This window comes from Pelophylax lessonae (genome assembly GCF_965119305.1).
Source record: "Pelophylax lessonae genome assembly, chromosome: 1".
Taxonomy (NCBI): Eukaryota; Metazoa; Chordata; class Amphibia; order Anura; family Ranidae; genus Pelophylax; species Pelophylax lessonae.
The window spans coordinates 606,748,118-606,775,054 of NC_138768.1; the positions used below are offsets into that span (position 1 = coordinate 606,748,118).

Sequence of the window (26,937 nt, forward strand, 5' to 3'; positions counted from 1 at the left end):
GGCAAATCCTTCCTCTCCTTGTATTGGACAGTGGTCACTACGGATGCCAGCTTGTCCGGTTGGGGAGGCATCCTCTGAATTTTCTGCTCAGTGAATCTGGACATTGGAAGAGTCCAGACTACTGATCAATGTCTTGGAACCCCGAGCGATCAGACTGTACCTGGAACACTGGACAGATCGTCTTCAGGGATGTCCAGTGCGTATTCAATCGGACAAGCCATGGCCGTGGCTTATGTCAGTCACCAGGGGGGCACAAGAAGTGCCCTGGCGGTTCTGGAGGTAGCCGGCATTCTAAGGTGGGCAGAATGGTTTGTTCCAGCCTCTTCCATCGTACATATTCCTGGGATGGAAAACTGGCAGGCAGGTTACCTCAGTTGGCAGGCGTTGAACAAAGGGGAGTGGTTCCTTCATCCAGAGGGGTTTCATCAGTTGTGTCTCCGGTGGGGCATCCCCGAGGTGGTTCTGTTGGCTTCCTGGCTCAACAGAAAGGTGCAGAGGTTTGTGGCTTGCTCACGGGATCCTCTGGCAGACGCCACAGATGCACTGGTGGCCTTGTGGGGTCAGTATTGTCTGATTTAAGCCTTCCCTCCTCTCAAGCTACCGGACTGGCCTCGCTGGGTTTGGTATGCCGATCTGGTGTGGCTGGTCACCGACGTTCCTGGGAAGCTTCCTTTCAGGGAGAATCTGCTGTCCCAAAGACCAATCTTCCATCCTACTTTACAGTCGTGAGTCTGTGTTTCCAATGCTGTTAAAAGCTAGGAAACCTACTTCTAGGAAGACCTATCGCCGTACGTAGAAGACGTACATTGCGTGGTGTGAGTCTCTTGAGGTTCATCCTTGCTCTTGTTCAGTGGCTCTTGACCTTCCTTTAACAGGGGGTTGAGCAGAAACTTGCCTTGAGTACTATCAAGGATCAAGTGTCGGCCTTAGTGGTCTTCTTTCAACGGCCCTTGGCCACATACTCCCTGGTGCGTACTTTTCTTTAGGGAGTTAGACACTTGACACCTCCAGTGCGGTCTCTGTTGCCGCCTTGGGACCTCGATTTGGTGCTCTCAGTCCTCCGGCAGCCTCTTTTTAACCACTTAAGCCTCGGAAGATTTTACCCCCTTCCTGACCAGGGGGTATTTCGCGATTCGGCACTGCGTGACTTTAACGGACAATTGCACGGTCGTGCGACGCTGTACCCAAATTAATTTGACGTCCTTTTTTTCCCACAAACAGAGCTTTCTTTTGGTGGTATTTGATCACCTGTGCGATTTTCTGATCATGCGCTATAAACAAAAATAGAGCGTCAATTTTGCAAAAATAACAATATTTTTCAAAATTTTTTATATGAAATTCCCCCCCAAAAAAATGTAAAAATCAAAATTTTTTAAAATTTTTGGCCAATTTGTTTTCTGCTACCTATGTTTGGTAAAAAAAAAAATAAGTGTATTTTAATTGGTTTGCGCAAAAGTTATTGCGTTTACTAAGGGAAAGATTTTTGTCATTTTTGTTGTTTTTTTTTAACGCGTAATGGCGGCGATCTGCGATTTTTTTTGCGGTACTGCGACATTGCGGTGGACAGATCGGACCCTTGACTGACATTTTTGACACTTTTGGGGGTACCAGTGACATTACTACAGTAATCAGTGCTATACATATGCACTGTTACTGTAAAAATGACACTGGGAGGGAAGGGGTTAACTTTATTGGAGAGGGAGGGGATAAGTGTGTCTCTGGGGGCATGTTTCTAACTGTCATTGGATGTTGCTGTGTGTGTGTAACAGCACAGATCAACGGTCCTACATAGCAGGACCGAGTGATCTGTGCTTTTACACAGGGGAGAATGACAGGCGGCTTTGTTTACATTAGCTGCCTGCCTTTCTCCCTCTCTACCCGACGATCGCGAGTGACCGGCGGACATCGGGTCCGCCGGTCTCATGCGCCGGCTTCATCGGGTACGAGCGGAGGCGCGCCTCCGGCGGCGTGCGCTCACCCCCTATTTACTCCCAGGCTAGTGACGTACCGGTACGTCACTTTCCCTGGGAGGGGCTGACCGCCGCCGTATATAGTCGGGTGGCGGTCGGCAAGTGGTTAAGAATCTTTGGAAGATTTCCCTTTTTAAGCCGTCCCAGGTGGCCTTTGTGGTGGCTTTCACCTCTGCATGCAGGGTGTCGAAATTGGTAGCATTATCCTATCGCTCATCTTACTGGTGGTTCACAGTGATTAGGTGGTTCTTCACCCCTGTCCGTTGTTCCTTCCTCAGGTTGTCTCTGATTTTTATTTTGAATTAAGACCTTGTGTTGCCTTTCCTGTGTCCCAGGCCAACACATCCAAGGGAAATTGCTTTGCATGCCTTGAATGTCAACCGGGCAATTAGGGTGTACCTGGCAGCTACAGAGTCTTTTAGGAAGTCAGGCTCACTATTTGTGCTCATGGATGGGCCTCGGAAAGGGTTGTCCGTTACCTCTGCGATCATTTCCAGAGGGATCAGACAGATGGTGGTTCGGGCCTTATCCATCCAGGGTCAGGTTCCTCCTTTCCCTATCAAGGCGCATTCTACTCAGGCGTTCAGTGCCTCCTGGGCTTTCTGTCATCAGGCGTCCGTGACACAGGTTTGCAAGTCGGTCATCGGTGCACACTTCCACAAAGCTCTATAAAGTGGATGTGTTGGCATCTGCGGATGCTTCCTTTAGCCACAAGGTTTTTGAAGGCTGCTGTTTAGAGGATCTGGTCCTCTTTGAGGGTGTATTGTTTTTTTTATATGAGCTTCAGTTGTTTTGGTTGAGCTGCTGTTTACCTGGTTGGCTACAGTTAGCCTAGGGAATTTATTTTTCGCTGTTCCCACCCCTCATGTTTAACACTGCTTTGGGATGTCCCAATGGTTAAGAAGATCAGGAGCTGTGTCCGTCAATGAACGAAAGAGAAAATGGGATTTTTGACTTACCGTAAAATCCATTTCTCTGATATTCATTAACGGACACAGCGCCCACCCCTCTGTGGAGTTGTAATTCTTCTGACACTGCTTGTAACAAAACTGAGTACCTATAATAACAGAGAGAGGGAGTATACCCCCTGGGACTAACGATAGGCGTAGCCAGACTTTTTTTTGCCTAGTGTCCTACTCCTGTAGGGGGCAGTATAACCCAATGGTTAAGAAGATCAGGTACTGTGACCGTCAATGAACATCAGAGAAAAGGATTTTACGGTAATTTAAAAAAAACAATTTTTGCTGCTTTAACCCATGCTCTTGTTAGAGGGGGGCTATGTTTGTTCTCCATGGTCCCACAGTATGTAGGAACTTAGCCACCATATGCTGCTTGCTCCCAAGATGTACTACAGATTGTGGCCTAGGGGATTTGTAATGTGTATTGAACAATGCACATGACCGCAATGAACATGCAATGTCATTTCAAACAATTAGAAGTGGGGGGGAGGGGTTTTGAGAGGAGGAGGAGCTCACAGAGGATGTTACAAAGATGCAGAAAAACAAAGTAAGAACCTATTTAATGAAAAATAGATTACAGGGGCATTAAGATATGCATGGATTCATTTTAAAGAATACGCATATTGTTTTTGTGTCCCTTTAAGTGTTTGCCTTCTCTTAGTGTGGCTCATTTGCTTCAAATAATTCATGAATCATACGAAAATAGGCAGGCATACCGAGTATTGAGGAGATTGTTGATAAAAGGGCAAAGTATACATCGGAAAACAGCCCAAAGTTAAAAAAAAATGGTTAAATACAGGCCTTCCCACTAATAGTGGGAGTACAATTGCCAGCAGTACAAGGGTCTCAGCATTGCCCCATACTAGTCTGATGAGGTCACACCCTCAACCATGTCTAATTCATTGAATCAATGGTTCTGCTCCAGCAGTAATATAGGCACACATTTTATTTCATTTGTTCTAAATGTAATCACTGGAGAATTAACTACAGCCTTTGTGATTAAATGTTCCTTTGATTTACACCAAATTCTTTGCGTTTCCTCCAGAAATAATAAAGGAAAGATTGTTTTTTTCTTTTTTAAATACAAGCAACAAGCTCCTTCACACAGACACGTCTTTGTTTGACTGTTTCCTCGATGTATGTATTCTAACAACCTAACAATCATCTAGGTTGCATCCAATTGAAAAAAAAAATCTGATTAGCTCTTTAGAAGTTGTTAAAGGAGATTTCTCATGCAATAAAAGTACAAAACACATTTTAAGGCTTTCTAGGGATTTAACTAAATGGTTATATTGCCTTGTATGGATGTTGCAAGGCACTATCAAATCTCTTAGTTGTATAATAGACTATATTATACCGATGAGTAATATGGAATTAACACAGCCAGTGAGTTCATAGCAGATAATAGGACTCATGCACTCCAAGTAGAAAAAAAAAAAATCACTGGTTGTTTAAAATATGTATAAAAATAGTGCAAAGATATAGTAATAATTGTGGCACTGCCAGCATTATTATAAACCCCACTTAGCCATGGTACCTACAGCACAGGTTTAGCCCAATATCCTGTTTAGGGAGGGCAACTTCTCATACCCCCCCCCCCCCAAAAAAAAAAAGAGGGCTACACCTCTATACCTGTATATACTATATGCTGGTAAGGAATGCAGGTGATATGTTACATATCTGCTGGGAGATGATCTGGACAATTAGGTGAGTCTTGCCTGTCCATCTCAAACTGTGAAAGTGGGGGGTGTCATGGCGCTCTTCTAATATCCCAAGGTGGTACAAGGAATGTGGGTGGATGGGAGGGGGGGGGGTTATGGGGCTGCGTGGGGGGTAACAAAGTTTGGTACTGTAGGGAAGCTATAGTCCGCGGCAGCCGGCTGAAGCGTGGAGAAGCCCTGAGAGATGCAAGAAAGGAGAGAGCGGCGCCAGCTTAGTATAGTACAAGTTTATTTAACACTGTTAAAATTGGTGACTCACTGTCCGAGGTTGGGTGAGACCGGTACACAAAGACTGTTAGGGTCATCCATCTTCCTCTTCCAGGATAGTGGTCATAGGAGAAGGTGGTGAGGTTCCAGAGGTATAGCCGAGCCGCTGTGGGGCTGCTAGTTGTCACTGGCCGCGGCGGAGCATGCACAACAGGGCTCCGGCTGCCGACTTCTGATCCCTGATGACATCACTTCCTGGCAGGAGAAAAATAGGGGTTGCACGCGTTCAGAGCATCCGTGCTCCTTCGTCAGGCGATGGGAGTGTCTCAGGTGGGGCAGGGAATTTATACCCTGTTGCCGGACTAATTGCAAAGACATCTGTCTGTGGGGGGGCGGAGCCAAAAGACTCTAAGAAAGTCATCTCAGTAAAAACACAATTGGGGATACATGTCTCTAGGAAATCCATAAAAGTACATAAAAATACATAAAAATACATGATGGTATTACATAAAAGAGGACTTATAAGAATAAATCCCATAAAAACAATACTGACATGGCCATGGGGAAAATAGATCGGTAATGTGTGTATACATCTACATGAAAAGACGGTATTGGAGGGAAAAAATGTAAAGATAAAAAAAAAAAAAAAAAAATAAAATAAAATAAAATAAACATAAAAATAAAAATATATAAATAAAAATAAAAATAAACATGAAAATAAAAGTAAAAATAAAATAAAAATAAATATAAAACTAAAACTGAAAATAAATATAAAAATAAAAATAAAAATGAAAATGAGAATAGAATACACACATACATATATATATACACATACACACATAAAAAAATATATATATATATATACATATATATATATATATATATATATATATATATATATATAAAAATATATATTGATGGAAAAAAAAAAAATATATATATATATATGTCACTGATAGGGAATGATGTGTGAATGTATGAGGTGTCACAAGTATATGTGCAATATTTTAGAGTGTGATATTGATTTCTAATCCCTCGTTTAGGCCTCCTGGCGCTAGAGTGTCCAGGGTATAAATCCAGTAGTTTTCTCTGGTACACAGTCGCTTGAACCGTTCAGCAGGGGGAAAGTGTGCAGGGATGGCTTCCAATACCCACACTTTGAGTCCATCGGAGCACTTGGGATGATACTCAGTAAAGTGTCGGGGGACGCTATGTTTATCGGAACCTGTTTCAACAAGGTTCCGATGCTCTCCAAAGCGTTTGCGTAAGGTCCGTATTGTACGGCCTACATAAAGTAGGTTGCAGGGGCACACGAGGCAATAGATGACATATTCCGTCGAACAAGTGTAGAAGTCAGTGAGGTGATGGGTTTTTCCATTGTTTTTGAATTCCTTTAGACCGTGTCTCACATGTTTGCATGTTAAGCACCTGGTCTTACAACATTTGTACATTCCCTTGATTTGGAGAAAGGAGGTGAGTGATGAGTTAGTTTTTGGTCTAATGGAGCGGACCTGGCTTGGTGCTATTAGAGTTTTGAGGTTTTTTGCGCGCCTGTATGAAAAACGGGGGCGCTCGGTGAGGTCTGCACGTAGGTAAGTGTCTTCCTTTAGGATTGCCCAATGTTTATGGAAAATGCGTTCCATGTGCTTGAATTTACTGTGAAACTGGGTAGTGAATCGTGCAGAGGTGGGATGATTGTTTATTTTCCTTGTATACTCCGCTCTACTTTTCTGAAGTCAGTCACCTCACTGACTTCTACACTTGTTCGACGGAATATGTCATCTATTGCCTCGTGTGCCCCTGCAACCTACTTTATGTAGGCCGTACAATACGGACCTTACGCAAACGCTTTGGAGAGCATCGGAACCTTGTTGAAACAGGTTCCGATAAACATAGCGTCCCCCGACACTTTACTGAGTATCATCCCAAGTGCTCCGATGGACTCAAAGTGTGGGTATTGGAAGCCATCCCTGCACACTTTCCCCCTGCTGAACGGTTCAAGCGACTGTGTACCAGAGAAAACTACTGGATTTATACCCTGGACACTCTAGCGCCAGGAGGCCTAAACGAGGGATTAGAAATCAATATCACACTCTAAAATATTGCACATATACTTGTGACACCTCATACATTCACACATCATTCCCTATCAGTGACATATATATATATATTTTTTTTTTTTTCCATCAATATATATTTTTATATATATATATATATATGTATATATATATATATTTTTTTTTATGTGTGTATGTGTATATATATATATGTATGTGTGTATTCTATTCTCATTTTCATTTTTATTTTTATTTTTATATTTATTTTTAGTTTTAGTTTTATATTTATTTTTATTTTATTTTTACTTTTATTTTCATGTTTATTTTTATTTTTATTTATATATTTTTATTTTTATGTTTATTTTATTTTATTTTATTTTTTTTTTTTTTTTTTTTATCTTTACATTTTTTCCCTCCAATACCGTCTTTTCATGTAGATGTATACACACATTACCGATCTATTTTCCCCATGGCCATGTCAGTATTGTTTTTATGGGATTTATTCTTATAAGTCCTCTTTTATGTAATACCATCATGTATTTTTATGTACTTTTATGGATTTCCTAGAGACATGTATCCCCAATTGTGTTTTTACTGAGATGACTTTCTTAGAGTCTTTTGGCTCCGCCCCCCCACAGACAGATGTCTTTGCAATTAGTCCGGCAACAGGGTATAAATTCCCTGCCCCACCTGAGACACTCCCATCGCCTGACGAAGGAGCACGGATGCTCTGAACGCGTGCAACCCCTATTTTTCTCCTGCCAGGAAGTGATGTCATCAGGGATCAGAAGTCGGCAGCCGGAGCCCTGTTGTGCATGCTCCGCCGCGGCCAGTGACAACTAGCAGCCCCACAGCGGCTCGGCTATACCTCTGGAACCTCACCACCTTCTCCTATGACCACTATCCTGGAAGAGGAAGATGGATGACCCTAACAGTCTTTGTGTACCGGTCTCACCCAACCTCGGACAGTGAGTCACCAATTTTAACAGTGTTAAATAAACTTGTACTATACTAAGCTGGCGCCGCTCTCTCCTTTCTTGCATCTCTCAGGGCTTCTCCACGCTTCAGCCGGCTGCCGCGGACTATAGCTTCCCTACAGTACCAAACTTTGTTACCCCCCACGCAGCCCCATAACCCCCCCCTCCCATCCACCCACATTCCTTGTACCACCTTGGGATATTAGAAGAGCGCCATGACACCCCCCACTTTCATGTCTGTGCTTCCAGGAGAACTTTCATGAGCTGCCTCTAATCCTATTGGTACACCTGTATACCAGTGATCTCCCACCCCCTCCCTTTCCCTCTCCCACCCCATTTCTCTTGAACTATTGGATGTTTCATCTTTTTATGACATTTTATAATATTGGCACATGAAAACTTCATGCCGTGATTTCTTTCATAAAAACAATTTGTTTTTCTTCAAGTGACAGTTTTTAAACAAAGCTTACAGCAACGGAGTATATTCATCTCAGTCCCCTTTTTGCATTATTGCTCAGTCTCTTTTGCAATATCATTTATATATATTCATGCATTATCCCACATGGTATTGCTTTTATTTCCTTACCTTTCACCATATGTATATATGTGTGTATATTTATATGTTGTATGCTTTATGTATGAGATATATCTTGTTTTTATGTAAGGTACTATCAGAGATCACTTCCAGTATCTCACCATCTCTTACATAGTAAAATTTATACCAGTCTTCACTACCCTTTCCTTCTCCTCCCCTGAGTTCGTGTGTCCCTTCCTTCCTTCCCTCCCCCCCCCCCTTTTTTTTTTTTTTTTTTTTTTGTGGTGTGTGGTTTTTTTTTTTTTTTTTTTTTTTTTCTTCCCAACATGGATATCATTGAACACATAGAGTCCGCCAAGTACACTATACTTGACGAACTATACATGCTTTTCCCATCGACTTTTTTTCAAAATCAGGCCTCCATCCCCAGACCCCAATATCGCCTATTATGTGCAAAATTTCGCAAAATAGAAGACCTTATTCATAAGGCCAATATGCAATGGTGGGATAGGTTCTTCCTTCAAGAATATCTCAATAACCACATCACCCCTAGAGGCCTTAGGGTCCTAAAAAATTGTCCATTCTTGAGTGAAGAATTGGATCGAGAATGGTTCCACATATCAGAATTCTGCACACGTAAATGGATGTCCATTATTATCACACAGAGAGAAGCCCAATACCATTCCTTCATCTCCAAAACTCAAACGCTAATTTCTTCCCTCCAAAAAGACTTTTCTCCATTTCCATCTTCTTGGCTCAGAAAACTTAAATTAAACACAAAATTTCTAGAAGATTCCCTCCTTCGAAACAAATTGCAGAAAATACGAAGGGATGTAGATGACTATGCTCAGAAAAAAGTTTTCAATTGGAAATCCACACAGTCCCCCCCTCTCACTACCGCCACAGGCCCAGTTCCTCTCATGGACTGTCGCCCTGTCAGCTGGCAATCCACACAATCTTCCCTCCCATCCACCACCGCTATAGGCCCAGTCCCCCTCATGGACTGTCGCCCTGTTCCCACACCCTCGCTACTTAAGAGGGTACGTGCATCATCCAAACAGACCAATTGTTCTTCCAGCAACCTACCACCACATGGAAAGGACCCCCCTAAACCCCTTATTCCGTCCCAACCTTGTTCTACACCATGCAGTCGTCAAGCAGAAGTCCCTCGCCAAAGGAGCAAAAAGGCTACCAGATCAAAAATAGATTCCAGCACACCCCATCCACTTGACAATACTGGGCAACAGCATATCATGCCCACAGCTCAACAACACCATACATCTGAACCCGGCCCACCCAACCAAACCAGCTCAGGAACAGAGGACACGCAATACCATGTATTAACCACTGACCCTCCTACCACAGGAGTGAACTCGGTTCCCCAATCACAGGAGCCCCCTAATGCTACACCTAACACACCCCCTATAAGCTTACCAGCTCCCTCTTCCCCCCAGTCTTTTTTAGTACAAACCCCCCTACCCTGCTCAAAAAGAAAATTCATCGCAGAGGTAGAAGAGGGGGAAAACGTAGACACGGACAGACCAGAAAAGTCACGCAGACTATGAAAATCTTCAACCTCTCCAACCACCCCCTCTCCACATCTGAAGAATCCCTCTTAGCCCGAGGACTCACTATTGCGCCTACAGCTGCTCCCAATCCATTCACCCTTTTCCTAGATCTGAACAGATTCATACGGAACCTTACGGTGCAACGCTTCTTCCATATTCAAGCTAACAAAAACAAAAACAGTATAAAGGAATCACCAATACCCAATATAGATGATATTGACAGTTCTCCCACCACTGAACAGAACTATCATTTCAATACACAAGAACTACAGGCTCTAGAGAATTTAGAAGATCTATACACTTGCGATACTGATGATTACGTCTCCATTCTTTCCCAAAACCTACCTGGTTCCCCAGCCATACAGCATACTACGTTTCGGCCCAAATCAGTTTTTTACCCCACATTTGCTAAAGGTCCGTACATCCAAAGCTTCTACCAAGTGGTCCACGCTGATATACGCCGCATGTGCCAATCATCCCATGACCAAACACACCCTGCCTCCAATCTAACACCTATGGAAAAATCGGCTTTAAAGGAACTCATGAAAAACCCAAATATCATCATAAAATCAGCGGATAAAGGTGGTAGCCTGGTCGTTCAAAATAAAGCTGACTACATTAAAGAATCCATCAGGCTTCTGTCCGATAGCTCCACCTACTTAAAACTCACCAGTGACCCCCTTGCCCGAATTCAAAGTGGAAGCTCATTCCCTTATTGAAAAAGCGGCAAAGGACAATGTCATCACCTCCACAGAAGTGTCATTTCTCAAACATGACTTTTACCATAGGCCATATTTTTATCATCTCCCCAAGATCCATAAAGATCCCCTTCATCCCCCGGGCAGACCCATCATTGCAGCCATGGAGAGTGTCTCCAGTTATTTTTCCATCTATATCGACCATTTCCTTCAACCGATAGTCCAACAACTTCCGTCATATGTCAAGGATGGCATCAATCTACTGGACCTATTATCCTCTTACCCATGGCAACCATCATATCTCTGGCTATCTTTGGACGTAGTCTCTCTCTATACATCTATACCACATCACATTGGACTTCAGGCCGTACGTTTCTTCTTGAATGATGAATCTGCACTCAATCCCCGGCAAACACACTTTCTCCTGGATCTCATAGAATATTGTCTCACCCACAATTACTTCGAGTTTAATGGCGAGTTCTACACCCAAATCAAAGGCACGGCCATGGGGGCCAATTTTGCCCCCAGTTACGCCAACTTAACTATGGGCTACTGGGAGCAGCAATACATTTGGCACAACAATCCCTTTGCTTCTCATCTCATCTTCTTTGGTCGATATATCGACGATATAGTTATCATCTGGGATGGCCCTGCCTCCCTCATACCACCATTTCTCGAACACTGCAATAACAACCAGATGGGGCTATCCTTCACATCAGTCTCAGATGCCGAAACACTCACTTTCTTGGACCTCGAGTTATACCATCATGATAATACAATCAGTGCTCAGAATTACGTCAAACCCACCGCTGGAAATTCATACCTGCACTACAATAGCTGTCACCACCCCAGATGGATTCAGAACATACCAAAGAGCCAATATTGCCGCCTTAAACACAATTGCACTCAGTCCCAAACATATCTCCACCATGGAACACTACTCAAACAGAAATTTCTTGAAAAGGGTTATCCTGAAGAACTCATAACAAAAGCCTCTGACCACTACCTGCATGAAGATTTAAAGAAAAGTAGAGCGGAGTATACAAGGAAAATAAACAATCATCCCACCTCTGCACGATTCACTACCCAGTTTCACAGTAAATTCAAGCACATGGAACGCATTTTCCATAAACATTGGGCAATCCTAAAGGAAGACACTTACCTACGTGCAGACCTCACCGAGCGCCCCCGTTTTTCATACAGGCGCGCAAAAAACCTCAAAACTCTAATAGCACCAAGCCAGGTCCGCTCCATTAGACCAAAAACTAACTCATCACTCACCTCCTTTCTCCAAATCAAGGGAATGTACAAATGTTGTAAGACCAGGTGCTTAACATGCAAACATGTGAGACACGGTCTAAAGGAATTCAAAAACAATGGAAAAACCCATCACCTCACTGACTTCTACACTTGTTCGACGGAATATGTCATCTATTGCCTCGTGTGCCCCTGCAACCTACTTTATGTAGGCCGTACAATACGGACCTTACGCAAACGCTTTGGAGAGCATCGGAACCTTGTTGAAACAGGTTCCGATAAACATAGCGTCCCCCGACACTTTACTGAGTATCATCCCAAGTGCTCCGATGGACTCAAAGTGTGGGTATTGGAAGCCATCCCTGCACACTTTCCCCCTGCTGAACGGTTCAAGCGACTGTGTACCAGAGAAAACTACTGGATTTATACCCTGGACACTCTAGCGCCAGGAGGCCTAAACGAGGGATTAGAAATCAATATCACACTCTAAAATATTGCACATATACTTGTGACACCTCATACATTCACACATCATTCCCTATCAGTGACATATATATATATATATATATTTTTTTTTTTCCATCAATATATATTTTTATATATATATATATATATGTATATATATATATTTTTTTTTTATGTGTGTATGTGTATATATATATGTATGTGTGTATTCTATTCTCATTTTCATTTTTATTTTTATTTTTATATTTATTTTTAGTTTTAGTTTTATATTTATTTTTATTTTTATTTTATTTTTACTTTTATTTTCATGTTTATTTTTATTTTTATTTTTATTTATATATTTTTATTTTTATGTTTATTTTATTTTATTTTATTTTTTTTTTTTTTTTTTATCTTTACATTTTTTCCCTCCAATACCGTCTTTTCATGTAGATGTATACACACATTACCGATCTATTTTCCCCATGGCCATGTCAGTATTGTTTTTATGGGATTTATTCTTATAAGTCCTCTTTTATGTAATACCATCATGTATTTTTATGTATTTTTATGTACTTTTATGGATTTCCTAGAGACATGTATCCCCAATTGTGTTTTTACTGAGATGACTTTCTTAGAGTCTTTTGGCTCCGCCCCCCCACAGACAGATGTCTTTGCAATTAGTCCGGCAACAGGGTATAAATTCCCTGCCCCACCTGAGACACTCCCATCGCCTGACGAAGGAGCACGGATGCTCTGAACGCGTGCAACCCCTATTTTTCTCCTGCCAGGAAGTGATGTCATCAGGGATCAGAAGTCGGCAGCCGGAGCCCTGTTGTGCATGCTCCGCCGCGGCCAGTGACAACTAGCAGCCCCACAGCGGCTCGGCTATACCTCTGGAACCTCACCACCTTCTCCTATGACCACTATCCTGGAAGAGGAAGATGGATGACCCTAACAGTCTTTGTGTACCGGTCTCACCCAACCTCGGACAGTGAGTCACCAATTTTAACAGTGTTAAATAAACTTGTACTATACTAAGCTGGCGCCGCTCTCTCCTTTCTTGCATCTCAAACTGTGGCCTACTAAAGAGGTATCCATAGTGTGCATTGAGTCTGTACAATATTTCTGGATTTTTTTTCAGTTAAATAATATAGTGTATACAGTATATATACAGCATTTTTCTAGGACTTTGAGTCCCCAGGTTGCATTGCCATCCCTAAATTTAAAGTAAAAAAAAGTAACAATACCATCCAGTCTTTGTCCGCTAAATAGCTCATGAAGACTTACTGACCATACACTTATTTTTGCTGCTGCCTGCCCTGTCCCTATACCCCCCCCCCCTTCTGTTCATGCTGCATGCCCTTCTCCCTGCACTGTGTAAGTGTGGACCTTTCTTATTTTTTCTACACTCCTCAATGTCAGCACCATTCCTTCAAATGGAGGAAATTGGTTCATTAGCAGTACTCAAAAGAAAATGGTTGCTATGTACCCTTAAGGAGAAGGGAGAGGAAAAGGGCACATTATCAACATTCTAAAAAAAAATACGGAACACGCTACTGGGATGGAAGTAGGTTTCAGGGAATGTGGGGTTGTGGTTTTTAGTTTTTTTTTTTTTGCACTTTGTTTTGACAGTTTCTTAAATTAGACAATGAAGTGTGGGAGTGTGAAAAAGAAGCTCACAAACTATGACATGAAACTATTTTCCACTGGTCAATTGGAATTAAGTTTAAGGCTTTAGGTTTATTTTTTTCTTAAGAGTAAACTTACCGTATATACTCGAGTATAAGCCGACCCGAGTATAAGCCGAGACCCCTACTTTTACCACAAAAAGATGGGAAAAATCATTGACTCGAGTATAAGCCTAGGGTGAGAATGCAGGGCGGCGGGCATGGTACAGGAGAATGCAGGGTGACTGGCATGGTGCAGGAGAATGCAGGGTGACTGGCAAGGTGCAGGAGAATGCAGGGTGACTGGCATGGTGCAGGAGAATGCAGGATGACTGGCATGGTGCAGGAGAATGCAGGGTGACTGGCAGGGTGCAGGAGAATGCAGGGTGACTGGCATGGTGCAGGAGAATGCAGGGTGACTGGCATGGTGCAGGAGAATGCAGGGTACTGGCATGGTACAAGAGGATCCGGGGTTGTGGGCATACTACAGGAGATGCAGTGCTGTGGGCATGGTACATGTGGACCATGCCCGCAGCACTGCATCCCTTGTAGTGTGCCCGCAGCCCTGCATAATGGCAGGTAGTGAAGCTGTTTCACTTACCTGTTCCAGAGGCGCCTTCATTTTAAAAATGGCGCCGCCCGGCGCCGACGCGTCATTGCGCACGCGCCGCCGCCGCTCGTATACTTTCGGCTATTCCCGGCCTCTCCCGAGCGGCGTCGGGAATAGCCGAAATTACACGAGCGGCGGCGGCGCGTGCGTGGTGACATGTATGCGACGGGCGGCGCCATTTTTAAACCTTAAACCCGTCGGAGCGGACAGGAAATTTTTTTTTTTTTTCCTTGACTCGAGTATAACCCGAGGGGGACGTTTTCAGCACAAAAAAATGTGCTGAAAAACTCGGCTTATACTCGAGTATATACGGTACCTATAGCTTTAAGGATTGTTGTGCCACCTATTTCCACCATTCAAATTCAGGCCTAATTTAGCTGGATAGAAAAAAATCAAAACCGTTGCCAAAACTACAAAAAGCCTTTTTGTTTCAGATTGTAATAAATCAGATTGGTGAGCTGTTGTTTTTGTATTTAGACCAATGTAAAAGTAAACAAATCAAATATACGTACAAAACATGTGATGCCAGAGTACAGTGTCCCTGATGCTGTCTGTGAAAATTATACTGTTCTGTAACACCACATGCAGCTTAAGGGCATCTCCCAAACATGTAACAGAAAGGATTACAATTTTCCCACGTTATCCTCAAAATCACATGTACAGGTAGACCCTCTCCCCACTGTCAGGCTTTTTTTTTGTTTTGTTTTTTTTGCATTGGATACATATTCTCCATGCCTAGCTCCTAATGCTCTGTGTTTGAAAATCCTTTTAGCTTTGAAAATGGGCAGAATAGAATTTTAATGCAGTTAGGATTCACAATTTTCAACTCAACAGGAAACAGTCTGCAAAAGGAATGCAGGCCAGTTCGTTCATCCCTACTCACACATTGGGACCACATATTAGGAGATGCAGATAAAATGTAAATTAAATAATGACAAATTTTAAGCTGATGCAACTTTTTTGACTACACTGAACACAGTAGTAAAACCAACACTTATTTTTCCCTTTACTGCCCAGAAGTTACATACATAATTACATAGTTAGTCAGGTTGAAAAAGACACAAGTCCATCTGGCTCAACCAATAAAAAAAAAAAACAAAAAAAAAAACAGTAATGAAAACCCAACCATACAACCATATACACAATCCCATACCCGCATTAAATCCAGAGTAAGGCAAAAACACCCCCAGCAAAGCATGATTCAATTTACAGCAGGGGAAAAAAATTCCTTCCTGATCCCCCGAGAGGCAATCTGCTATTCCCCGGATCAACTTTACCTATAAATATTAGTACCCACTTATATTAAGTCCACCCAGGAAAGAATCCAGGCCTTTTTTAAAGCAATCTAGTGAGCTAGCCAGAACCACCTCTGGAGGGTAAAAAGGTATCCAGTACTTGTAGGTTGAATATCTGGCCAAAACCACCACGTTATATATGAAAGGATACTCTTCACTGTTACGGATGTCCACAACAAGAAGCTTCGGTTTACTGGGCTTTGTCTTCTTGATATTCATTTTTCCATGACTGGGCACAGTCAGCTCACACAAGTCGATGAGATCCTCTGCAGAAATTCGAGGAGATACCTCAGACTTTAGCTCACTTAGCTGGATGAGTTCTCTTCCCTGAAAAGAAAAACATATCAGGTATATCCGACCTTCAGGCAGTTCGACTGATGTGATTCTTGCCATGGACCCAGTAAAAATTCAGTCCACCCAAAAGGTATATTTCAGTTATAGGAGTCTGAAAAAACTGAAAGATTTACATGATGTAGATGTTATTTCTGACTACATTTTGGGTTCATGTTCTCAGGCTGTTTTACTAGAAAGAAATCAACAAAACGTTGAACATACGCTTCCTTGCAATACCTAAAGTGCTCAAGCTCAGGGATCTCACCACCCGAGGCCCCCAGGAGTTATAGGAAACTATAAAGTAGATGAACTATCTATTATCCACCAAAATTAGAATTTTTTTTGTTTTCGGTGGACTGACCTTTTAATGTATCAGTACAACTCAATCTACCTCTAAATACTTTATATAAATAGAATGGTGGATTTCTTAGATCAACATAAGAAGCATCTTGTTTTAAAGAAACAAGGGGGCTTAGTCTGGCATTTTCTATGTTGTCAGGATGTATTCAGACCATACAAAAAAGCAGGTGATCCTGAGGTGTGAGTGAGCAAGCAAGGCCACACACACAGATGTAAGACTGCACTTTGTCACCCACCCTTGTGTAAAGATTAGTAGAAAGAGCAGTTAAAGAATATTGGAATTCTTGGGCCAATTAACTTTAAAAAGTAGGAGCTAGGAGACTGTGGTATGTAAGTCTTTCATTCTTTACATTTCTGGAAAACTAGATAAACGTGCTGCTTGACTCATTTTATTTGCTTGCTCGCTAAGCAACTAGATATTAGCAGCAACATCATAGGAAAAAATGTGTTAAATCTGCGAGGACACAACAGATATTTCTTACAACATATTAAAGCTTATTAAAACAGGTACAGTATGTAAAAACATGCAAATGGAATATGAAACATCTTTAATGAATAAGTAAATACAATAGGAAATAGATGTTCTGTATATTTCAGTTGAGTATATAGTGACATTATAAAGAGAAGGAAATACAATGATCCAAAAATAGATCCTTTTTTTATAATGGATACCTTCAATTCAGAATCCTACTGTGAATATTGTATGATTATCTGCATTCCATAGCATTATAGAGAATGCGAGCTATATATGTGCACTACAGCGTTTATTTAAATTATGTTTTGTGAGTGCTGCCAGTTGTGATAGCCATGATCCTAAAGGCCTATGCACACGATAGGAAGATTGGAAGAAAAATTTTCCACGTTGCACAATCGGCTGTTTTTCTGATCGTTAGTATATTGCTTTGGAGAGCCAATTCCGACTTTTCAGATGACAAAAACTGAAGGTGCAGACTAAAATTTTTTTGATATTGTAAGTTAACACAATGTCCGGTTTTGTGTACAGTAATCGTACAGAATAAAATGCTCAGAAGCATAGAATGTTGTAAAGTGCTGTGCAAACTCTTGGTGCTATATAAATCCTCTATAATATTAACTAGAGATGTCCCGAACTATTCGCCGGCGAACAGTTCCCGGCGAACATTGCTTGTTCGCGTTCTCCTCGGCGGGCGAACATATGCGATGTTCGGTCCGCCCCCTATATATCATCATTGAGCAAACTTTGACCCTGTACCTCACAGTCAGCAGGCACATTCCAGCCAATCAGCATACCCTCCCTCCTAGACCCTCCCACCTCCTATAAAAAAGCAAGGACAGCATCCATCTTAGATTCATTCTGAAGCTGCAGAGTTAGTTAGAGCAGGGAGAGAGCTGCTGCTGAATTAATAGGGAAATCATTAGGTAGGCCAGTGTTCTGTGTCCACTCCTGCTGTAAGGACAGCATCCTGACCATTTTAGGGCTGGTATATCAGTCTGCTTTTATTTATTTTTTCTATATATATATACAGACTGCACTGTGTGCAAACCACTCATATCGGGTGGCACAGTACCTTGCAGATAAAAAGTCATTTAATTTTTACCCTTTAATATAATTGCAGTTGCCTGCCAGTGTGTGTCAGGCCCACTGACTGAACTGTGCCCACTGCCAGTGCCCACCACTCATATAGGGTGGCACAGCACCTTGCAGATAAAAAATTCATTTAATTTTTCCTCTGTAATGTAATTGCAGTTGCCTGCCAATGAGTGTCAGGTCCACAGACTGTACTGTGCCCACTGCCCACCACTCATATAGGGTGGCACAGAACCTTGCAGATAAAACAATCATTTAATTTTTCCTCTGTAATATAACTGCAGTTGCCTGCCAGTGAATGTCAGGTCCACAGACTGTACTGTGCCCACTGCCCACCACTCATATAGGGTGGCACAGCACCTTGCAGATAAAAAATTAATTTAATTTTTCCTATAATAAAAAATAAAATTCATCCAGAAAAAAACAGGAACTGGCTTTTTCATTTGAATTTCAGTAGCGCAGGGATGGTGATAACCTCTTACCAAATAAATAGGATGATAACATATACCAAAATACATGAATCAGATGTGATAAAAATAAGCATAAAATCATAAATACATAAAAGCATGAAATCACATCAATAGGAGTCCATAAAGTCCATAGGTATAAAGTGCATAGAGCAATGAAAGTGCAAACGTGAAGGATCACAGGTGCGACTTATGGGGACCACCCTTGCTTGCCACCACCACACAGTGCCGGGAGAAGTATCTGAAATTCAGACTCACTATAAATTTACCAGGAAATCTTCCAGAGGAGTCTTTCCAGCACAAATCAGAGATCTGGAGGAAATCAGATTTTACTATATGCTGTTGTTGGCTAGTCCATGAGAGTGGTTAGGCATAGGCGTCTGGTGAGTCTGAATTTCAGATATTTCTCCCAGCACTGTGTGGTGGTGGCAAGCAAGGGTGGTCCCCATAAGTTGCACCTGTGATCCTTCATGTTTGCACTTTCATTGCTCTATGCACTTTATACCTATGGACTTTATGGACTCCTATTGATGTGATTTCATGCTTTTATGTATTTATGATTTTATGCTTATATTTATCACATCTGATTCATATATTTTGGTATATGTTATCATCCTATTTATTTGGTAAGAGGTTATCACCATCCCTGCGCTACTGAAATTCGAATGAAAAAGCCAGTTCCTGTTTTTTCTGGATGAATTTTATGTTTTATTATATTTACTCATTTAAGTAGCAGCAATTTGTGTTATTTGTGTTATTCTGTCAGGTTTGTGTTACCTGTATTTCCTAAAGCCCAGTGGATTACAACATCGTCTATTAATTTAGTACAAGTAGTGATATTTATATATTTAATTTTTCCTCTGTAATATAATTGCAGTTGCCTGCCAGTGAGTGTCAGGTCCACAGACCGTACTGTGCCCACTGCCCACCACTCATATAGGGTGGCACAGCACCTTGCAGATAAAAAAGTAATTTAATTTTTTCTCTGTAATATAATTGCAGTTGCCTGCCAGTGAGTGTCAGGTCCACAGACCGTACTCTGCCCACTGCCCACCACTCATATAGGGTGGCACAGCACCTTGCAGATAAAAAAGTAATTTAATTTTTCCTCTGTAATATAATTGCAGTTGCCTGCCAGTGAGTGTCAGGCCCACAGACTGTACTGTGCCCACTGCAAATGGACTGTTTGCGGTGCGTTGAACGGGGAGTTTGGTCTGTCACTGTGAAGCGGGCGTAACCCTTAAACTACCTGATCGATACAACATCATACCTGATCGTATTCACACACTGGATGATTTAAAGCACATTATTCCAAACAATTTAGGAATGTTAGGTGATTTATGCCCTTTATGGATTAAAACCCGACTGCGTCAACTACGTAATTTTCCATGGGAGTTTTGCCATGGATCCCCCTCCGGCATGCCACAGTCCAGGTGTTAGTCCCCTTGAAACAACTTTTCCATCACTATTGTGGCCAGAAAAAGTCCCTGTGGGTTTTAAAATTCGCCTGCCTATTGAAGTCTATGGCGGTTCGCCCGTTCGTGAACATTTGCGGAAGTTCGCGAACATAAAATTTTATGTTCGTGACATCTCTAATAATAACAACCCTACACTTCCTCTTCTACTATTCTAGTAGGTAGCTACATTTGCCTTTGTTGGCTTTTTGTTCAATTCTATAACCATCCCAACTACAGTAAATCATGATGTACACATGGAAAATTGAACGATCGGTCATCCGACTTTCTCATCAAGTGTACAAAACTTTATAGTCACCTCAGGCCTAATGCGGTAGTTAGTGCATGTATGACGACACAAATGCTACAGTGCTAGTTTTGGGCTTGTTTACACCAACCCGCATGCTATAACACATGTATACCGGTGTGTGCTGTGCAACAGCGGTGCAATACACAGTTATGACATATTACACTTTTTATCATTTTTCTTATTTTTTAACTTTATTGAAGTGTCACAAAATCACACTTCATTCAACTCTATGAACAGCACAGCTTTGCCATAAGGTGAGATGCACTGCACGGTGTAAAAATGAAGACATGCTGCGCTTTTTTTTCAGTGCACTGCAATGCACCTGTATAGCATTAACAGGACTGTTTTCTATATGTCTTGTGTTGAGCCTGTGTTGATCTATGCAGATCAATGCAGCTCAACGGACATGGTGTGATCGAGCCCTCAAGAGCGCTTGTGCTGTCAAATTAATTGACACAGAAATCTGGGAAAATACACAAGTGCTACCACTGTGACAGGATAATTAGTTCTCCAAATACTTTTAAATACTCATAATCCAGCAGCTTGGATCAGGGACAAAACCTGGGCTTAATTTGAGAAATACATAATATGCGGGCAAGGTTTATATTGCAATGGTATATTATAAAGTTGTTGCAGTACCTGTCCTTAACCTGTTATACTAAACAATAATATGTCCTAAGGAGTTTCTGTGTACAGTAGTTATGACAGAAATGTGGTAATTGCTTCTTTAAATGGTTAACTAGATGCCATACCACATCCCCCGCCGATCAGTAGCTGCCTCAATGTATTTATTTAGGCAACTGCAAAAGAGAAGCTTGCCATGAAAGGGCATGCACAAAAAGCACCTTTCCCACACAGCTTTAAAGGGGTTGGAACACAAAAAAAAAAAAAAAAGATCCTGTTTCTTTAAAGCAGGTTACACAATATAGTGCGTATGCTGTCTAATCTGTCCTTTTCCATGCTGTAAAAAACCTAGTTGATCCTTCCTGTGTCCAGTGGTGTATTTAGGTTTTGTGCTGCCCTAGGCCGGACTAAACTCGTGCACCCCCTAATTTACCTACAACCCACCCCTTCCTGTCAAGACCACACCCCTTCCTGTTTCAGACCCGCCATATCACCTGTAAACTACACCCCTTCCTCTTTAGGCTCCACCTCTTCCTTTCTGTACATTAAAAGTGGGTACAAAGTGCCTACTTGTATATTTCGTTGTTTTGTATGGGTATGTTGGCTCGTGGGAGCACTCCTGGGGGCCCCCACTAGGCAGTGGGGATGCCAATCCACGGGGCCAGCGGCCGCAATTGCCGCCAGGCACCCGCGATCACTCCCCGCTGAGAGAGAACGACGGGCAGCTGTTGTAAATACAGCTGACCGTTGTTCTCCCTGAAATGATCACAGAGCGCCTGTGATCCTTCTATATAGGGACACAGGTCTCTATGGTCATTTTACAAGCCCCTCCCCCATACAGTTAGAAAACACCACCTAGGCTCACACTTAACCCTTTGATCACCCCCGGGTTAACCCCTTCCCTCCCAGTGTCATTATTACAGTAACAGGGCATATTTGTAGCACTGATTACTGTAGTAATGTCACTGGTCCCCTCAAAAGTGTCAAAAATGTCAGTTAGGGGTCCGATCTGTCTGCCGCAATCCGCTAAAAATTGCAGATTGACGCTATTACTAGTAAAAAAAAATAAAATAAAAAAAAAATCTCTACCCTAGTTTGTAGACACAACATTTGCACAAACCAATCAATATACACTTATTGGGATTTTTGTTTTACCAAAAATATGTAGCAGAATACAAATTGGCCTAAAAGGATTATAGACAAATATGTATACAGCGCTATATAAAATCAAATAAAGTGACAATGTGCATCATATAAATCAATAAACTCGCTTACAGTGCAATATATATTCCTCTTAGGTGCAATATATAATGTCCATAAAGTGCAAGTGACACCACCACCGTTTAGCCACCAGATGGCCTCTCACCTCACTGAAGCATTAACCCAGCATTGAATCCTCAATAAAAAAGTAGGGGGACCCCCTACTGAGGAAGTCGTGATGCGAAAGCCCATTGTGCTGATTCATGTGAGTGCAATTCTACTTTGAATGTGAATCAATTAAAGGATAATAGCAGTGTACACTTAGATGCCTCATTATCTTTATTCACATATCATGTCCATGGGATGGTGAGAGATCGATCCAGGAAGTGGCATTTTTTATTGAGGATTCAATGCTGGTTTAATGCTTCAGTGAGGTGAGAGGCCATCTGGTGGCTAAACGGTGGTGGTGTCACTTGCACTTTTATATGGAAACATCTATCAAGCACTTTATTGAATTTTAAACCACGGTTATATTTATATTTTAGTGGACTCTTATGCACTTTACTTTGAATGCACTTTATGGACATTATATATTGCACCTAAGAGGAATATATATTGCACTGTAAGCGAGTTTATTGATTTATATGATGCACATTGTCACTTTATTTGATTTTATATAGCACTGTATACATATTTGTCTATAGTTCATTTCTCCCGTTAGTGAAGGAGGTTCTATATAGCTGCTGTATTTTCTTTATGTGTCTCAAATTATTGGGTCTTAACACTATACCACTTTATATTTAATTGCGCTGATTTACCTTTTTGCACAATTTTTGGCCTAAAAGGATGACAAAATTTGATTTTTACATTTTTATGGGGGAATGTTATATAGCAGAATGTGAAAAACAATATTTTTTTTTCCGAATTGTTGCTTTTTTTTGTTTATAACGTAATAAATAAAAATCGCAGAGGTGATCAAATACCACCAAAAGAAAGTTCTATTTGTGGGAAAGAAAGGTCATTCATTTTTTTAGGGTACAGTTTTGCACAACCGCGCAATTGTCCTTTAAAGTAATGCAGTCCTGAATCGCAAAAAATGGCCTGGTCATTAAGGGGGAAAATCTTCCAGGGCTTCGGGCATAGTGCAGGGGCTGCAGACATAGAGATGCGGGCATGGTACAGGAGATGCAGGGCTGTGGGCAGCATGGTACAGGAGATGCAGGGCTGTGGGCACTGGGCAGCATGGTACAGGAGATGCAGGGCTGTAGGCACTGGGCAGCATAATACAGAAGATGCAAGGCTGTGGGCACTGGGCAGCATGGTACAGGAGATGCAGGGCTGTGGGCACTGGGCAGCATAATACAGAAGATGCAGGGCTGTGGGCACTGGGCAGCATGGTACAGGAGATGCAGGGCTGGGGGCAGCATGGTACAGGAGATGCAGGGCTCTGGGCACTGGGCAGCATAATACAGAAGATGCAGTGCTTTGGGAACTGGGCAGCATGGTACAGGAGATGCAGGGCTGTGGGCACTGGGCAGCATGGTACAGGAGATGCAGGGCTATGGGCACTGAGCAGCATTAAACAGAAGATGCAGGGCTGTGAGCAGCATAGTACAGCCGATGCAGGTGCTGCGGACATGGTACAGGAGAATCTCCTGTACCATGCCCGCAGCACCGGCATCTGCTGCGGAGGAGTCTGAGTCTCACTTACCTTGAGGCGCCCTCCATTTGAAAATGGCGCCACCAGGCGCCATTACGTCACCATGCACGCACCGCCTGCCCGGGAATAGCCGATCATGTTCGGGTTTTCCCGAGCGGCGGCGGCACATGCGCAGTGTGCATGTCGGGCCGGCCGGGGGCATTTTTTATTTCTTTCAGGATTTAGCAGCGGATTGGGGGGTTTTTCATGCAGGGGGGCGGCTTTTTTCCGCCCCCCCCACAAAGTGCCGCCCTAGGCCTAGATACAGCAGTGCCTGTGTCCCCCTAGGTCAGTGGTTCTCAATTCCGATCCTCGGGACCCACTAACTGGCCAGGTTTGCAAGATTACTAAATTACATCACAGGTGATCTAATTTGCTGCTCAGTGATTGCAGTATTCTAGTCTGCATCTCTCTCCCCAAGGTAATACTTAAAATCTGACCTGTTAGTGGGTCCAGAGGACCGGAGTTGAGAACCACTGCCCTAGGTGAACTGACCACGGTAATAATGGCTGCTGATCCATGATACTGAGGCCAGTTACGTGCCTCTGTCATCCCTCTTTGTTAGAGTCTCTAATATCTTCCCCCTCTCTCCCTGCCTGAAAATAATGAAGAATTTGATGAAACTACTCATTCTGTACCAAAACTATTAAAAATTTGGGAAGTATATCGAATGATTCTTCAGAATTTCCAACGGATCTATGTGCCAGAAAGAGACATCAGAATCTTTCCGTACATGATGACGAATTTTCCCACAAATCGCTATCGCTCAGTTCTTCAAGTAACTTCGTTTCACTGTCGCTGTTTTCCAGTTCGTCTAAAAGCGCTTTTGCGCAAAAAGAATGTTTTTTGGACGCCATGGTCGTTCTCAATTTTCCAAGCACAAAGAACTGGAAAAGCACAGGCAGTGCACTGGAAAAGCCACCAGGTGAAATCCTGTGGTGAAATGGCATGATACAGTGTAATCCGTTAGGATAACAACTTTGTATCATGTCATTTGGTATATTTACATTTTAGAAATTGTCGCCGGTTCCACCCCCCTGCGTCACGACGCTTGCAGGGAAGCGAACTGGAAGACAGGTGCCGGCATCAGCCGAGCACACAGTGGGAGGACAGTGGGAGGATGGCTGGAGGACAGTGGGGGGTCACAGGGGAAGGCAAATTTTATTGTGGGGTAATCCTGAGTGTGGCTCAGGGGTTACCGCTTTTGGTACTGTATATAAACTCCAAGCCACACTCGCGAATACCACTAGGGAGGTTATTATAATTTATAATTTCATGTTTCAAACTTTATCATACCGGGGATGTCTACTAGACTCTTGTTAGGACAGATTTAAGTGGGTTATTCCTAAGAATTACAGGACTAAAATATAAAACAACATATTTCCATGCAAAACAATGTACCGCTTTTAGCACAAAAATTCTGACATAAGTAGACCAACAGGGAGGTTAAACATGAGGGGTGGGAACAGCAAAAAAAAATTCCCCAAGGCTAAACCATAGCCAACCAGGTAACATGGAGCTCAACCAAGAACAACTTGAGCACACATGAAAAAAAAACAAAAAACAATACACCCTGAAAGAGGACCAGGTCCTCTAAACAGCAGCCTGCAAAACCTTGCAGCCAAAGGAAGCATCACCAGATGCCAACTCATCCACTTTATAACATTTTGCAAAGGTGTGCACAGATGACCAGGTAGCCGCCTTGCAAACCTGCATCACTGACGCCTGATGACAGAAGGCCCAGGAGGCACTAAGCGCCCTTGTAGAGTGCGCCGTGACAGGCAAAGGAGGAACCTGACCCTTAATAGGCTTGAAGAACCGTCTGTCTGATGCATCTGGAAATGGTCGCAGCAGAAGCGGACAAACCCTTCTGAGGGCCGTCCGTGAGCACAAATAGTGAGTTTGACTTCCAAAAAGACTCCGTAGCTGCCAGGTACACCCTTATTACCCGAACCACATCCAAGGAATGCAAGGCAATTTCCTTAGGATGTTTTGGCCTGGGACACATGGAAGGCAACACAATGTCTTCATTCAAATGAAAATCAGAAACAACCTTTGGAAGGAACGACGGCAGCATAGAACCACCTTATCACTGTGAACCACCAAGTAAGGTGAACGACAACGCCGCCAGCTCCTACACCCTGCACGCAGAGTGAAAGTGATTGCTACCGAAAAAGCCACCTTCTGGGATAACGTAAGCAGGGGAACCGCCCTAAGATTTTCAAAAGGAGGTTTCTGGAGGACTGAAAGCACCAAATTGAGGTCCCAAGGCGGCAATGGAGACCGCACCGGAGGAGGCAAGTGTCGAACTCCCTGGATAAAAGTACGCACCAAGGAGTGAGGCTCCAAGAAGACCGCCAAGGCCGAGACCTGGCCCTTAATAGTACTCAAGGCAAGGCGCTGCTCAACCCCCCCCCATTGGAGGAATGTCAAGATCCGAGCCACCGAAAAGGAGCGAGGATGAACCCCAAGAGACTCACACCACACAATGTATGACTTCCATGTACGATGGTAGATCTTCCTCGACAGCCAAGCCGTTAAAGCCAGCGACTGTAAAGCAGGATGGAGGATTGGCCCTTGGGACAGCAGATCTTCCCTGAGAGGAAGTCTCCAAGGAACACTGCCGACCAGCTGTACCAGATCGGCGTACCAAGACCGGCGATTCCAGTCTGGAGCCACTAAGACAGGGATCCTCAAACTAAAACCCTCCTGCTGTTGTGGAACTACACATCCCATAAGGCATTGTAAAATGGTGACATTCACAGACATGACTAGGCATGATGGGAATTGTAGTTCCTGAACAACTGGAGGGCCATAGTTTGAAGACCACTGTACTAAGATGACCGGAATCCCTTCTGCCTCGATCCTACGCAGAAGTCTTGGCAGAAGCTTGAGAGGGGGGAAAGGTGTAAATCATAGGATACTGACCCCACAGGACCACCAGCGCGTCTGTGG

The 26,937-nt window shown here is 42.8% G+C and overlaps 1 protein-coding gene across 1 annotated transcript in view; it reads right to left on the reverse strand.

Annotated features, from left to right (window-relative positions):
* TBCK (TBC1 domain containing kinase) overlaps positions 1-26,937 on the reverse strand; it is a 554,412-nt gene that overhangs the window by 81,441 nt on the left and 446,034 nt on the right. The window contains exon 24 of the mRNA XM_082256928.1: positions 16,120-16,295. Coding sequence (XP_082113054.1) covers positions 16,120-16,295 — 176 coding nt within the window. The remainder of the gene's footprint in view (positions 1-16,119; positions 16,296-26,937) is intronic.